The following is a 12,341-nucleotide window of genomic DNA, read 5'->3' on the forward strand; positions in this document are numbered from 1 at the left end:
TGAAGTTAGACACTTATCTTGCTGAGCCACCCGGGTGCTCCTGTAAGATTTTATTTTTTTAAAATAAAATATCTAGAAACAGATACGGTAATTTGTTAATGGTGGTAAATTCTGGGTGTTAAGAAGATGGGTATTTGCTGTATTGTTCTCTGTACTTTCCAGTGTTAAAAAAAAACTTCTCAGTCAGAGAAACAGTGATAAAATAAATTAAACATTCTCCTAAACACTTCCAAGGAAATGTCACAAAAGACACTTGTTGTCACCAAGCACAAGGTGTCATTGTGGCAAATTTCTTTAACAGATTTTTTTTTTTAATTTTATTCATTTATTTGACAGACAGAGATTACAAGTAGGCAGAGAGGCAGGCAGAGAGAGAAGGAAGCAGGCTCCTTGCCGAGCAGAGAGCCCGATGGGGGGCTCAATCCCAGGACTTCGGGATCATGACCTGAGCCGAAGGCAGAGGCTTTAACCCACTGAGCCACCCAGGCGCCCCTCTTTAACAGATCTTAATCACTAAGATTATCTTTCCGTGAAATAATGATCTTAACCATTCAAATAACAAAAAAAAAACCCCAATGGACCAGATTATTTGCTCCATCCTGTTATTCCCAGTTGGACTTGTTTTACATGATAGCAAGTGGTAATCATGCACGTGAGAGATCTGTAGGAGCTGCGAGCCCCAAGGTCAGCAAATGATTAGAAGATGCTAGCCACAGCCCGTGTATACCACAAAATAGCTGTACCAGCTCCCACAGGAATACGATGGCGTACATTGCGTAAGAAAGTAAGTTAACAGGTAGACTGCATGGTACCTGGACCATGGGCTTTGTCCAGGTGGTCGTTCTGGAATTGTGATCCACATAATATGATCTTCCTCTTTCATCTTGTTTTTCTTCCCAACCTGGTGGTAATCCAGATGAAGTAGGCAAAAGCTGAAGTGAAGAATAACAGGAAAACTGAATACGAGTAAGAAACAATCGTTTTAAAAGGACCACCTCCCCTTTTCACTGCCCTCTCCCTTTAAAAGGAAGAGAAGTGAGTTGGGGGAGATCAGAGGGGGAGATAAACCATGAGAGACTGTGGACTCTGAGAAACAAACTGAGGATTTTGGAGGGGAGGGGGATGGGAGGTTGGGTGAGCCTGGTGGTGGGTATTAAGGAAGGCACGGATTGCATGGAGCACGGGGTGTGGTGCATAAACAATGAATCTTGGAACACTGAAAAAAAAATTAAAAAAATAAATAAAAGGAAGAGACTTTGACATCATATTTTGAGGTGTATGAAATGAAGTGTACCACATCCCATTTAGAAAAACCAGAACAGACCATAATGATGTGAGCGATACCAACATGAATAAAACATGACAGTAATAATAACCACACACTAAATATTTTCACATAGATTATGTCATTTAATCTCCGCACAAATCTTAATGCAATCATTGTTATTACTAGCCCGTGTTTATTCACAAGGAGACTGAAGCTTAGAAAATTGGGGTAATCGCCCAACAGATTCATTGCTAATGTAGAGCTACAGAGCTGAGACCTGAGCCGGGCGGTCTAACCACAGAATTCATCACCTGTATGTGCTGAGTCAAAAGTTAGCCCTGCCTTCCTTCTGTAAGGGCTGGGGAGTTGCTACTTATGAATTTATTACTAATGAACAAAGAGGTCTGGTTATTCCCAGGTTTACTTAAAACAGTTGAGGTTTGGTCTTTCTTTCATCTTTTGAACCAGATTAGACTCCGCCAGGTCTGGCCTATTTCTCCATCGTGTCTTACACATAAAAACCAGCACCTCTGGTCTGCTCACCAGCTACATTGTCCACAGACACACAGAGGTAGATGCACATTGCTGACAGAGGATGCGCTGTTGGTCTACAAAATAATGGAACTAAAGCTGCCCCGCTTTGCAGACACCCAACAGCTGTTGAGTATATAAAAGGAATAGAGTTGGTACATCTACACAACAGAATATCATCAACTACTGAGACATGCACCAGCGTGGCTAAATCCTAAAAACGTTATATGAAGGGAGAGGAGCCAGATACGTCAAACTGCAACCCTGTATGGTTCCACTTACACGAAACTTCTAGAAACTTCTAGAAGGTAAATTAGTGGTCATCTGGGGCTGAAAGTAGGTGCTTGGATGGAGGGAGTTTTCTGGGAGGGTTGAAGGGTTCTTATACTTGATTGTGGAGATGTTTGCACAACTGTATACAGTTATTAAAATTCATGTATTTGTACCCATAAAAATTAAGGGGTTTTATAGTATGTAAATTATGCCTCAAAGAAAACTGTTAAAAAAGCCTAATCAATGTATTGAGAAGGGTATGGAAATAACTTTTCTAGTACATAGAAAAACTAAAGTGCATGTAATATACAGATGAATACAAATCATCTCTAGATTCTGGTGTTCATCTGGTGTACTTAAAATTGCTTCTTGGATAAATGCCTGAGAGTCAATCCAAAATGTGACATTTTCCTTGTATGAGGACATTCTAAAGCACAGTAGGAGAAAACCACAGATCTCTGCTTAGGCAGGCTCCAGCCTAATGGAGGAGGCCAGGCAAGCGCAACCAGGAGAGAAAGGATGGTGAGGGCCGTCTTTCCATGCCATCTCCTCTCTCGCAGACGGGCAAGGCCAATGGCACGGGTGGGTTGCCCCCTTCTTCCTCAGCACAGGACTGTGTCCCTCTCTCGGTACAGCACCATCTTTTTAGATGGAGGAGCCACAAATGGTTCAAGGAATTCTGAGCCCCCGCATCTCTATGTGAAACTTTCATAAAAGCAAAACTAATCCCCACTTTTCAAAAATAATGCATAGACTGCCATTCAAAATTACAAATGGTGAAAAAAGGTGAGGAGGCATTCTCCATGGGGAAATGGTGTGCACATAGAGCCAGAGGAGGGAGACTGTCAGATAAGGGGACAGCCTGTTTGGAAGAAAAAGCAGGGACGGGGGGAAGACAGCAGGAGGGTTCTGTGGGTGGGTGAGAAGGAGGGTAGGCTGAAGGGGCTGGGAGCCTGGGAATAAGACACAAGTCTGGGCTGCGTAAAGGAGAGATAAACTCAAAGTCATGAGAGTTACATCAGGAAGAGAGGAGGGTGGAAAACCAAAAGCAAGTAAAGAGTCCAGGCATGAGGCTGCTAAGGTCTGGGCCCCAGTCAAGGCTGCGGCTGGAAACCCTATTGAAAAGGACGCAGAAGGTCTCAGTGGACGTGGACATGAATCTGAAGGGAAGAGAGAGCAGAACGCCATCCAACCTGGCCCCTGAGCTTGCCAACACCGGCAAACACACCTGCCCAGGGGACTGAGTCCCCTCATGTATGGAGCAGATGCTGCTGCTCGATGCCTGTGTACAGAGCTGAGGCTGCTGGACAGCACCGTCTCAACCCAAATGCTGCCAGCAAACCACCTCCAGCCAGCATAGGACCTCAGCAGACAAGCCCACATATAGTCCACAGTCACCGGGAGGCCTTGCTTTCTTACCACAGGAGACGCGTTTTCCCCATCCCAGCTATTCCCTGTCCAGCTACTCCCCGGCCTAGCTACTCCCTGGCCCAGATACTCCCCGGCTTAGCTACTCCCCAGCCTATCTACCCCATACCCCCTTCCCCTGAAGTTCATCTCCAAGAACCCAGATTCTGTGCTGGATTGGCTCACTGCCAGGCAAATGTTCATATTCAGTGTTCAAAAAAAAAAAAGTCTTGAGTTCCCTGTTTTTACTGACAATGAGGGGAGAGAATAAAACTCACCACAGGAAGTGTAGGCTGTTCCTCAAAAGTATAGGCTTGTAAGCTGCCTCTTCTGCTGGAATGATTCTTATTTAAAAAAAAAAAAAAAAAAGAGCAACAATAGGTTTAGGTTTTTGATTTATGTCTGAGTGGCAGATAAGGCCATGGGGGTGGGATTGATGGGGCAGGAGGAAGAGTGACCATGGAGGGGCACCCAGCTGCTCTCCACACCCCATAATGCCAGCACCTTTCACCCAGGGGCTCACTCTTCCGCCCCGGCTCTTGGCAGCCCCCCGGACACTTTCTCTTGAATGTCTAATGGATACCCCTCATTGTGCCCCAAACTGCATTCGGCTTTGCCCTGTCCATACCCACTCCATCCTGCTCCTTGTTTTGGGGGGCAGTGCTGGAGTCCAGCAGCAGCTCCCGTCAGGTACCAGTCCATCCCCCGACTCCTCTCCTGTCCCTTAAAGGCAGGGCGGTCACCAGATCTTCCTCATTCCATTTCTTTCCTAGCTCTCAACTACGTTCTGCTTGCACTTTAGTTCAAGTTGGGTTTTTTTTTTTTTGTTGTTGTTGTTGTTGTTGTTTTTAATTTCAAGTTTTCATCATTTGTTGCTTTGCCTGTTAGGGCAGCAACCTCCTTGCAGATTTCCCTGCTTCAAGTCCGATTTCCTTAACGCTGCCCTCCATGGGGCACGCTGCGGCCAGGGAGCACTCCACAGTCAGACCCGGTCACACCGTTCTGGAGTGCAGAGCCCTTCTGTGAGCTCTCAGGGTCACCAGGGTCACAGTATGAAATCCATCGCCCAGAGCCTAGGAGCTCCCGGACTGGGCCACCCCTCACAGCTCCAGCACTTCCCACCTCAACACTCACCCTCTGGACATTCTAGATGACTCGTCCCCCAGAAGTCCCTTCTCCTTTTCCCTGTGCTTTTATAAGCATGCTGGCATCACTAACCGATTTTTTTTATGTTATTAAATAACAAAACCAAAAACATATACATATAAATTAAGTCAAAATATCTACTGTAGTATTGTTTATAGTAACAAAGAACTGTAAACAATCTAAATCTATCAGTAGGAGACTGGTGAGATATCTTAAGAATTACTTGCACAACAGAATGATGTTTGACGGTTTGTCTTTGTTGATTTTAAAGGAGGACATCTATATGTACTGAAATGGTCCAACATGTAGGATACAAGTGAAAAGAGTTAAGTTACCAAAAGATGATCTGAGGTTAAAAAAATTATATACATATGTATGTGTGTGCATACATGTTTAGAAATATATAGAAAACATTTAGGACATGGGGAGCCTGAGTGGCTCAGTTGTTGAGCATCTGCCTTTGGCTCAGGTCATGATCCCAGCATCCTGGGATCAAGCCCTGCATTGGGCTTGCTGCTCAATGGGGAACCTGATTCTCACTCTCCAGTTCCCTTTGCTTGTGCTCCCTTTCTTGCTCTCTCTCTCTGTCAAGTAAATAAATAAAAATAAAATCTTTTAAAAAAAAAGGTTAGGACAATATGTGCCAAATCATGAATAGCAATTGAGGAAGCACATGTTAGAGATGAGACAGAAGATTGAATTTTTATTTTATATACTGCTTGAATTTATTTTAATACTTCTTGAATTTTTAACCATGATCATATAATACTTTAAAAATAATAAATTATTTTTTAAACTAATAAGCACACGGTATGAAATTCAGAAGGTACAGGGGCATCAGTCGGTTAAGTACCTGCCTTCGGTCATGATCTCAGGTCCTGGGATCGAACTTCATGCTCCTCTCCCTCTGCTTCTCACCCCTAGCTTGTACTCTCTCTCTTGCACTCTCTCTCAAATAAATAAATAAATAAAATCTTAAAAAAAAAAACCCACCCAAGCCCGAAGTCACTTCTCTCTTTTCATGGCAGCATAGTATTTCATCGAATGCCATCTACTTCCCTGTTTAGTCCAAGTATATCAGCTCTTACTCACTCATGTGTGCTGGTGACAGGTGTGGTATAACCGAGGAGGAACAAAGTCTCCCCAGACACACAGGACTTGCCCTGGCACTCATCAGTCAGATCAACACCAAATCAAGACCACGTTGTCATCATGCCGCACAAGAAAAATGTGAACACTGTCCAAGCCACAAAATAACAATCTCTCTCCATCCCGGCAAATCTGAGTGACTTCTGCTTTATTACTAATTACAATTTTAGCCTTGATATACATAAGATTTGAGACGCCCAATCACTGAATCATCCCTGCTTTTTTTGCTTTTTTTTTTTTTTTTTCCTTTTAAGTAGGGTCCACACCCAGGATGGAGCCCAATACAGGGCCTGAACTCAGAACCAGAGATTAAGACCTGAGTCAAGAGTCAGATGCTTAACCAGCTGAGTCACCCAGGTGCTCCACACTCTTGCTTCCTTAAACCCTCCTCAAAGTTGCCTAACATGAACCCAAATCCTTCAAGTCTTTTCTAACATACTCTTACTAGGACACTCATAGTATATGTTCTCCTTGCTGAAATGAGTAACAAACGCAACATGTTTAATGACAGGTGTGTTCCTGGGGCTCTTTGGCTGGAAGGCACTGGTTTATGTAGCGGCTGTTTACTAGTGACCATGTGGGTTATCCATGATTCTGCTCCATACTATGAGTGGAGATATTTTAAAAAATGACTGTACCGTAAAGTCCTAAAGTCCCTAATACATTATCACATGCCATTTAAGACAAAATTTTTCTCTCATTAGAAGAAAAAAAATTGTAGCTCTGTGAGGGGATGGATGTTAAATGAACTTAATGTGGGTATAATTTTGCTATAATCTACATGTATGTCACATCATTATGTTGCATACCTTAAACCAATCCAATGTGGTCTGTCAATTACATCTCAATAAAACCAGTGATAAAAGACAAAATTTCCTATAAATGTTGGCTACCCAGTGAAATAAAACATATATTATAAAATCCTGAAGCTACAGCAAAATCTAAGAGCATCTTACTGAGCTGGATACTGGCTGGCCGGTGGCTGAATTTCTACAGATTGTGAGTCTGGCATTCAATTCTTCTGCAAGAGGAGTCTGAACATCCAAGTTATTTGATGCTGGAGGTGAAGGGAAGGCCTGATTGCTATACATGGTGGCTTCATCTTCTCTTATAATTTCCCAGTTCTAAAAAAAAAAACCAGAAGAATCTTAAGCCACACATACTTTAATCTATTGCTGTAGCATGTGTCTATGGACAAGAACAAGAAAAATCTTTCTACCTCGGAAGACTCTCGATTATCCACACTCTCCGTCTCCTCAGATATCTGCCGCCTGGTGGTAAACGCACGCTGGGCTTGCAGTTGCATGTTCCCGTTCTCAGCATCCGTTAGGTTATCCCTGGATTAGGAACAGAAGAACTGTCACCTGTGTCTGAAGATCGTTAAAATGACCATCAAAGAGGCTGTGATCATTTAAAAAAATATCTTAGATCAGAATTCACTGGTTTGGGCCAAAGGCTATTTCAACACATACAGATGAAGTCATGGGCACATTGGTATCTTTGGAGTACCTCATGCAATGAAGGTTTTGTGAAAATGTGTAACACGTCTGACTTTGATATTCGAGTTCACCACCGTGCCTACAGTAATGTTTGACATGTAAGGGCACTCAAAAATACTTGTTGAATAAATGCACTTCTGAGAATTTCATAAATAATTTCATTATGTTATTATTTTGCCTTATTACGATATGAGTAAAATCTAAGGTAGCTCTAGAGAGATTATAAAAAAGAAGCTTCAGGAGTTACATATACAGCTTCAAGAACCAGAGAGTAATGTTTTCTGCAACTGATCTTAAGCTGAGAGTAGAGTTCCCCATGCATGAATTCAGAGAGCAAAATGAAATATCGTGTGAGAAACATTGTAATTAGAAACTTAATAGATCCCAGATTAAATAGTATCTGGTTTTGATCATTAACAGAAATAGGCCTGGCTTGAAAAAAGATAATAGTAAAAACATGTCTGAGTTTAGGCACATTAGAGTGGATCAGACTGAACCCCATTACCCTGTTTATTATATTATTCTAGCTATTTGCATTTAATAAAAGCAGGCCATCAGATCAAGAATTTTATACAAATATTTAATAACAAAATTATTGGTAATTTATTTAATGCCATATAAGCCCAGGGTAGTTGGAAGGTCAATTCTTAATGTGCTACTGCTGAAGAAAGCACAATTTTCACAGATGATTCTAAAGGAATGTTTCAGACCTTTCTTTCCGTAAATACCTGATTTAGGCTCTCTGAATGTGATATCAACCATAGTGAAAGAAATGTGATTCTGTTCAAGTTAGGCTTTCTATAATACTGAGCTCTGCAATAGGAAATTTTGTAGAATTTCTTAGTGTCTTCAGTTTTATGATCTGTACAGGTCCCTACAGAGATGGACACCTCTGTGCCACGAAGAAGCAGGATCACTGATTTGCTCTGGAAAGATGTGAGATCAGAAAATATCTACAAAAGTGCTTGGACTGTATCAGACACAAAATAAAAAGCCAAAAGTTAGAAAATAATGGATGAATATGAAAAATTTTAAGTGTCTGTCAAAAAGCAGAAGACTAGTAAAGCTTTCATAAGGCCATAAGGGAGGAGAAATGGAAGGGTATTTGATAATAAATGTAAGTAATGGGACATTTGTAAATGTATATTTACAAATATATATAAATATAAATGTATATTTATATTATTATCTGATGATAATAAAAGAAAAAGGTCACTGAGAAGACATAAATTAGAATACCTCAAAGATACTCTATCCTTGATCTGTGTGCATTGGAAACTATGTATGCATTGACCAGACTGGTAAAAACGAAAGACCCTTGTTATTTAGTCCTTTACATTTTACAAGTAATTTATATTTAAAAATGATCTACTGTAGAAATTAACACGTTATTATGTTTTAGTAACAAACTACAAAAAATTTCCAAGATTTTTTAAAACAGTCTAAAGACAAAACATATCTTTTTGTGGCTACAAAACGATTTAAAATAAAGAAGCAATTAGAGGGTGACATTTATGACTCAAATGATTTTGAATATTATCAAATCATTTAAAAAAATTGATCTCAGGGCATCTTTAAAGCCCCGGATCATAAAAATCCTCCTTACATTTTTATCGTTGATCGATCTCTCTATACTACTATGAATCCATTTGAGACACACCCTCAGAATGAAAATTTGTGGTCAAAATGTATTCAGATCACAAATGTGAAAGCCACCAGCACATACTGAGGGGTTGGTCTTTTCCACTGTGTTCTTCTAGATTCATGGTTTACATAGTAGGTCCTTCCAAGAATATCCTGCCTCTCTTCCCATCCTGGAGGTAGAGGAGAAGGTTCTTGTTGCTGCTGCAAATGGCAAGCAGCATCTGGTTGGTCCAAAACAACCCAGCCAGGCTGAAAAACAGAGTGGTAACAATTAAGTTTATGCTTGATTTTTTTTTAACCTTATGAATTATGCTGGAGGAAATTTAAAAAGAGATTTATCATATCCAGTTCCAGAAATTATGCAAGGAAGAATTTGCACAGTGTCAACCTTTAAGATCATCATATAAACATTTTAGGATAATAACGATTTTTTTTTCCCCTGCAAAATGATAACACTTAAATTTGCTTGATACCTTTAACATTTCTTCAAAAAGGTTTTAAAAGGAAAAAGTCTTTTGTAGTCTCCGTACCCAAAGTGGGTCTTGAATTTGCAATCCCCAAAGCAAGTCTCCGGCTCCACCTACGGAGCCAGCCAGTTGCTCCAGGACAGAAAACATTTTAAATAAACAAGCAATGATGAAAAGCACTGAGAAACACAGTTTAAACTCATGTAACCTTGAGCTATTCTCTAAATTATAAGCAAATGAATGAAGGACAAGAATTGTGTCTTATTAGGCACTGTCTTTCCCATAGAGAAAGCACCTTGTTATGGTAGAAATCAGTAACTATCTGAGACCTGAAAAAAAGACACTAGATGAAGCCCAGATATGTCTGGGCACGACAGGGAAAGGCAAAGGATTTAGAAATAATCGCTACAAGAACTCTCTAGCAACTGAAAAGCCATTAGGATTCTCACATCTGACTTTTCTCTTTCTGGATCATGGAAAGGCATTTTGATCAGGTCATAAAATAGTCAAAGAAATAAAATTTCATTTGTTTTAAGTGCCAGGAAGGCATTAGAAATTTCCTCTAATACTAGTGAGGGGCAGAGGTACGTGAAGCTTAAACTAGGGTAGTTAGGGCAAGGAATTACTTGGAAGGGTAGCAAGAGTTCATGGCATGTTTTTACATAAGAAACTTCCCAACAGAAAAGGCAACAGTAAAAGGTCCTACTAAATACCAATACGGCTAGGAAAGCAGAAATAAATAAGTGAAAAAAACTTAAAAATTCTTCTAAAGAGACATAAAAAGAGAACTGGATGAATGAAATGACATAATATGATCTTGGATAGGAAGACTCGGTCTTAACAAAGGTGTCAATTCTCCCCAAGTTAGTATGTATAGTGGCCAAGATTAAGATAAAACTACGTTACAGATTTTTTTTTTTTTTTAAAGTAGGCTCCAGGCTGCATATGGAGTCCAACTTGGGGCTTGAATTCACAACCCTGAGATCAAGATCTGGGCTGAGGTCTAGAGTCGGACGCTTAACTGACTGAGCCAACCTAGCACCCCTACATTCCAGATTTTTATAAATAACGGGCAATTCTCAAGTTCAAATAGACACACAAACAAGCAAGAATAACCAGCACAGTTCTAAAAACAGAATAAGGAATAATTAACCCTACTGAGTAAAATATATTATACTCCACTGCACACACAGACAGTTCAACACAATGAATCAGAAAGTCCAGAAAGACTCAAATTTATAGGACTTCAGTTCAAATTTGTGGGAAATTTTTTAAAAAAATTATGTAGGGTGCTGCCTCAGACCTTCTACCAGGATGTTACAGATTGAACATGTCTCAATGCTACAAAGTAAAACCAACATGTATGACAACAAAACTTGAGATTTAAAAAATATGTTCCAAGACTGGGCAAGCCGCTAAGGATGAAAGAGAAAATTGATAAATTTGAGTACAAAACCTCCAAATTTGTACATGGCAAAAACTATCAAATCAAAGTGGGGGAAAAAATGACAAAATGGGAAAAATATTTAGTACCATAATAACAGGCAAAAAAGTAATGTAATATAATGTAATATATACAGACTTTCTTTCAAGGCACTGGGTGGGGATCTAGTGCTGAAGGACAGTTGTGTGTGCCAGCCAGTTGATGCCTTAGAAGGTGGAAGAGAATTCTTTTCTCTTTTACCTTTCACCTTAGAAGGTGGGAGGTTAACTCTGAAAAGGGAGGGTCAGGGAGAAGAGTTGGAAAGGAAGAGAATGTTTCTAGCAGCCCGGAGAACAGGACAGCGGTTTCTGCAGCAAGGCTGATGTCTCTGGCTGGTGTGGTGGGAGGGTTATCAGCTATCAGTTTTAGACTGAGGCAGGACAGAAGGTGAGGTTGGTGGGGGGGGGGGGGGGGGGCGGTGAGAGAAAAGACAACGAATTCTTCTGGAAAAAGGAATCTGGATGGGAAGTAAATTCACTCCCTTTCTTTCTTACTCTTATTTTTTTCCTTTTTACAGACTTTTCTACAGAACTGACATCTCTTTAATTTTGCTTTCTTTTATTGCTCTATTTCTCTCCTTTTCCTGTATCCTCTTACTTTCTCTATCTAGCCATGTTTACCTTCCTTCTCTCTCTCCTTTCCATTCCTTTAAATGATCATAATGCAGGATCTACATACTTAAAAATTAGCCTTGTGTATATTAAATCAAATGTTATTTCTCTGGTCTCAATTTTAAAAGTATGCGAGTTGAATTTTTATATTTCGCTCTCTTGAAAAACGGCCAAGTTTTTAAAACTATGGTCTTTGATAATTTTTCTGTAGATTAGTAAAATTTATTAGTAAGAGGGTCCTTTTTTACTGCTGTTTTAAGGATCTGTTTTAAAAGGGTTAAATCTGTTTTAATCTTTTAATCTGTTTTAAAAGGATTATAAAAATTATCATTATAAAAAAAAAGGAAAATGGTACCACAAGACTATTTCTTTAAAATCTTCTTGGGGCACCTGGGTGGCTCAGTGGGCTAAAGCCTCTGCCTTCGACTCGGGTCATGATCCCAGGGTCCTGGGATCGAGCCCCACATCAGGCTCTCTGCTCCGCGGAGAGCCTGCTTCTTCCTCTCTCTCTCTCTTTGCCTGCCTCTCTGCCTACTTGTGATCTGTCAAATAAATAAATTAAAAAATCTTTAAAAAAAAATCTTCTTAAAAATTTCTCTCTTAAAGGTCTCCTTGGTGAATGCAAGCTATCTAGGTAAACTTGAGAAGGGTAAAAATTAATTAAATTAGAGGCCTAATTTTTAAAAACCTGTTTCAAGTTCTGGAAAGTACAGTTGTACTTTTGAATATTGCTTAGAAAAACTGAGTTTTAATTTTTTATATACTGAGACATATATCAGCTAATATTCTTCACAAAATAATTTTCTAATTATCAATGAATGTTATTTAATTTCTAACTTGTAGTATGCAAGTGCCAACAACTTA

The 12,341-nt window shown here is 39.9% G+C and overlaps 1 protein-coding gene across 5 annotated transcripts in view; it reads right to left on the minus strand.

Annotated features, from left to right (window-relative positions):
* NEDD4 (NEDD4 E3 ubiquitin protein ligase) overlaps positions 1 to 12,341 on the minus strand; it is a 124,761-nt gene that overhangs the window by 20,101 nt on the left and 92,319 nt on the right. For 4 of the 5 annotated variants that reach the window (XM_059371974.1, XM_059371973.1, XM_059371970.1 and 1 more), the window contains 5 exons: positions 8,999 to 9,165; positions 6,993 to 7,110; positions 6,730 to 6,897; positions 3,757 to 3,822; positions 813 to 932 (listed from right to left, as the gene is read on the minus strand). In XM_059371974.1, coding sequence (XP_059227957.1) covers positions 813 to 932; positions 3,757 to 3,822; positions 6,730 to 6,897; positions 6,993 to 7,110; positions 8,999 to 9,165 — 639 coding nt within the window. The remainder of the gene's footprint in view (positions 1 to 812; positions 933 to 3,756; positions 3,823 to 6,729; positions 6,898 to 6,992; positions 7,111 to 8,998; positions 9,166 to 12,341) is intronic. The other variant, XM_059371971.1, reaches the window with a different exon arrangement.

Source organism: Mustela nigripes, chromosome 13 (assembly GCF_022355385.1).
Source record: "Mustela nigripes isolate SB6536 chromosome 13, MUSNIG.SB6536, whole genome shotgun sequence".
Taxonomy (NCBI): domain Eukaryota; kingdom Metazoa; phylum Chordata; class Mammalia; order Carnivora; family Mustelidae; genus Mustela; species Mustela nigripes.